The 4413-nt window shown below is 33.3% G+C and overlaps 1 protein-coding gene across 1 annotated transcript in view; it reads right to left on the minus strand.

Moving 5' to 3' along the window:
* Positions 1-2269: 2269 nt before the first annotated feature.
* LOC117108719 (kinesin-like protein KIF20A) overlaps positions 2270-4413 on the minus strand; it is a 38318-nt gene continuing 36174 nt past the window's right edge. Inside the window, exons 17-18 of the mRNA XM_033250838.1 lie at positions 3421-3572; positions 2270-2876 (exon numbers count right to left, since the gene is read on the minus strand). Of these exons, the coding sequence (XP_033106729.1) occupies positions 2790-2876; positions 3421-3572 (239 nt within the window). The 3' untranslated portion in view covers positions 2270-2789. The remainder of the gene's footprint in view (positions 2877-3420; positions 3573-4413) is intronic.

The following is a 4413-nucleotide window of genomic DNA, read 5'->3' on the forward strand; positions in this document are numbered from 1 at the left end:
ACATTTAATTCTTTTTGTAGGTTTTCAATTTAGTGTACTATACTGTATGTGAATAATGTTCAATCAGATTCCATTTGATAGTTATGCAAAAATCTCTGGTATTTTGTTCTTATGCATCATGTTTTATTAGTGTACTGCCATTTTTGGCAGGGTCCGTTATTGTGCACGTTGCTAAGCACTCACAGTGTAGATGGATTTTTTGGCCTAAAGAAGCATGTTAGTTTGTGTACAGTACACCAACTTCAGCAGCTAGATCAGAACCGTCTGGTTATTCCCTTTTGTGTAAATATGTTGTATGTTGTCTTCGACTATCTTTCTCAAAGGAATTCACAATTTTTTTGTTATTTTGTATCCCAAGTTGTCCATTTTTAATTTTTAAATCACATTACTGAAAGATATTGCCTGCTAATAAATACACATGGAAATAAAATTCAGTATTTGGTTTTAAGTAATACTGTACAGCTTTAATAACTTTCAAAAAAATATTGAACTAAATAAATGCATTTACCTGATGCTTTAAAAATGTGAGGTCTCGCCACAAACTGAGTCATAGTACTCTAATACACTGTCTTAGTAAGAAAGTTCACTTACAAAATATACAATCATAAAATATAACAATATTTGTTTAAAATGTTAAAATCAAAATTTTGTAAACATTTTGACTTTAATCTATTTTAGTGAATATCTCAATAAAAAAAACCCCAAAGGTCCACTCATTAATTTTAGATAAGATAGCATAATAAATAAATACTTCAAGTATCGAAATGCACGCCATCGTGTTGAGATTCAATATTTTCGACATTAATTATGTCATCATCAGGAATACTAATGTCGAAATATTGAATCCTGACACGATGGCCTGCATTTCGATACTTGGAGTATGTATTATACTATCTTATCTCAATATGACTTCACCAATGATGCGTCTCATTTCGTGGTGAGAACTCACAAATGAGCAAATCAAGTTTTGATGCTTTCAGATTTCTCCACAGACTGTACGAATCTATAAAGCTCTGTTCAGACTATCAAATTATCTGTTGTGATGTCATCATGACCATATTTAGGCATGTCGCATGTTTTTGTCAAGCAAATGTTGATAGTCTGGACAAGGCTTTAGAAGTACAGTAATAAACAAACCGAGTACAGTATGCAATTTTCCCCTTTGCTTAGCATCAATGATGTCTACAACAGGTGCATACGGCTCCTTGATTGCAGGCACACATTTAATTATTGTAAACAGATTTGCATAACTTGGTCCTTGTTACGTTACTTTCACATAACACTTCAAGGTTTTTTTTTCTTTCTGTAATGTACATTATTGCTCTTAAGCTTACAAGTTTTTATCAATAAAATTGTACACATTAAAGATTTTCTTTGTTATTTACTGTATCTCAATCATTTGAATATGGACCTGGCTCTGTTTACTCCAGTGGTGGCTCTAGAAATTTGCCGAAGAGGGGTCCGAAAACCAAGATGCCGAATATAACCTCAATCAGGGTCCCGCAGTAAAAAATCCTGGTAGGGTTCATGGGGCGAGTTTTAAGGCCCAAAACTGTGCTTTTATTTTTTGACCACAATAAGGGATTGGCAATCAAAATGGCTCACACAGAGTAGTTTACTAGTCACTTTAAAAGATACCAGGACTAGCCACATATCTTTGCGTTAGAACATCATGGGGAGATATACTGTAGCTGTACAGTATTTGTTTAGATTTTTGAAAACATTTTTTTTGACATGTGATTTAGATAGTACTTAAACTCTATAGTATAATAAGGCCAAAAAAAAAAACTTATTTGTTTGCCGTCATCCGCCGCCCCTAAAATCCGAAAAATCAGGGGCGGGTTTTTTTTTTTTTTTGCTTATATTTAAGAAATTTTGAGGAAGACAATAAGATTCCCTAACCCATTTTAGCAGGTTTATAGTTAGACCATGCAAACTTTATCCACTCAAACTCTTCTTCATTGGTAGGTCTTTGTACGCAGAGGAATAACATGTGCAAATCACATAGGATTTGCCTTCTACTCTGGAGGAATTGGCAACCCATTAACCTGCTGTTATTGTGGTGAAGACGGTGGATCAAGGCCGCAAGAACTTGTTATAAAATACAAAGTGGTCTTGCCCATTTGTGGTGAATGCCACAAGGAGGGTCGAGAATGCCCACGTCATTAATAATGCAGGGATATGTAATATAATTTTAGGCTTATATGATGGCTTTGGCAACGTACACTTGTATATTCACAATAAAAATGTTTAAATGAATTAAAGAAAATTTGTGTTCATTCATTTCTTTATTGAAATTCAAACTTTCACAAAAAACTAAATAAAAAATCATACACATATGCTGAGATACCAACATGACCAATATCAAATGAAACTGGTGAGCTTGACCAGGGAAATATATTCAGTTTATACTGTATATTTTAAAAAAAAAAACTTTTTTATCCCACCCCTAATGACATTTACAAACATTTATAAAGACAGTTTTGGTATTTTTCTTTAAAAAAAAAAAAAAAAAACTTAACTTTTTTCCACCCGCCCCTTCACTGAAATATTTACAATGTGACATCAAACAAACCATTTTTTTTTTAGGCCTAATGGCTGATCTTGGTGTCAAAATGCACATAATTAGATAGTAAATAAGAAAATAATATTTAAAAGCCTCATAATCAATTCATAAAATTAAAAATGTAGGTCAAAGTTCAAAATGTTAAAAATGGTATTTTTTTAGTCATACTAGGATACACCAAAACAAAGTTAGGGTGATAGGAGAGCGGGACAACTATTATGCTTTACTTGGACCTTTGACTGCATAGATCTTTAAGTTTCTTTGTCACAATTCCATGAGAACTGTCTGCTACTTTTGTGTGATAAATAACCTGAAAAAAGGAGTTTTATTATTATTCACAATTTGTTTCCACTGGCAGCACAGATTGATAAAAACCTAAAGGAAATACAGTATAATCCCTGAAATATGAACTTGATTTTATAAATTACTAATTTTATAGAAGTTTCCTTTACGAAAATCAAATTTAACACGATATTACAAAAATCCTGCAGATTTATAGATCATACCCTGTAAATCTACCAATATACTTTATTTTTACTTTTCACTATTTTATTATTTATGTAATATTATATACTTCAAAATAAATGAAATAAAGGCTCAGAGTATACAAAATGCAGAGTGCTAAGATAATAAAAACAATAGATAAATAATTATTAAGATTTAGTCATATTTTAAGAGTAATATGAAGGCCTATTTACAGACTGCAACAATAACCAAATCTCTCATGGAAAAGGTAAAATAATGTGTGCTCAACCTGCGGAATAAGTGAATAGACCTTTGTAGTACAGAGCAAGAATCTGGGCTTTTTTTTTATGGAATTATCATTATTAGTGTAATTGTTAGAAACCACTCACCTCATGTGGATTGCATTCAAATGGGGTAGATATATAGGTGTAAAGCTTGCGTTTCTTCTTTTTTTCTGTGCCTGGCTGATAGATTTCCACGATCCTGGGAGGGGACTTCTGTGGTGTTGTGATGCTTGATGCAGCGTCAGCTATCTTGTTAGCTGCAAAAGTTTGAACAGTCTGGCTGATTTAGTGTAATATAAATGGTAAAATACAAAGCAAGCCCTACCACCTATTTTTCTAATGCACCTAATTTGTCATTGGTGACCTCTCGGCCCCAGCCTCTAGCTCCCTCGGAAAGTGCTTACTGGGCCACACAATGATTTAACAGCACTGCCGCCTATGCATGTTATTAAAATATTAATTTAGTGTAATTATATAACTATTTAAACAAGCCTTATTACATTATAGCATTTGTACTTCTAGACGAATAACTTCAAAATTACTGGACCGATCTACTTGACATTTTCACACACTGAATATATTACGTGCCCTCTCTAAATCTGGTGCTGATCGGAAGTACGATGCAGATTTTAGTATTATGATTTTTAGTTCCTATGCATGTAATGCAATAGGAACTATTGTAATCACTCTTGCTATTTCCTATGTTTTTTATTGTGTGTAGTGTGTATGTGTGTGTGTAGACATTTACGCAAATGCGCATGCGTCAAAGAAAAGTTTTCCGACATTTTGTTTTACATCGCGATGCGAAGATCGATGTGAAGTTTCTACAGGGTTCAGTCAGGGCTCACGCTAACCGACCGGAATGTCGGCATGGATGAAACTATTTTGGTTTTACGGCAAAAAAACCATCTGCTGTAGGTATAGGTATTTTGAAGAAGGCCTAAAATAAAACTAAAATGTTTTAATACATGCTGAAATACATCGTTTCTTCATTTAGATCTCCATTTTTCACTTAGTCCATGCAACGTTTTTTTCTGTTGTATACGTATGAGTAGTCATATGAAGGTACTATATCCCCGACAGTTGGCTGTGCAGCAA

The sequence above is a fragment of the Anneissia japonica genome, unplaced genomic scaffold, assembly GCF_011630105.1.
Source record: "Anneissia japonica isolate Jap-2015-1 unplaced genomic scaffold, ASM1163010v1 scaffold26_len2425191_cov177, whole genome shotgun sequence".
NCBI classification, from domain to species: Eukaryota; Metazoa; Echinodermata; class Crinoidea; order Comatulida; family Comatulidae; genus Anneissia; species Anneissia japonica.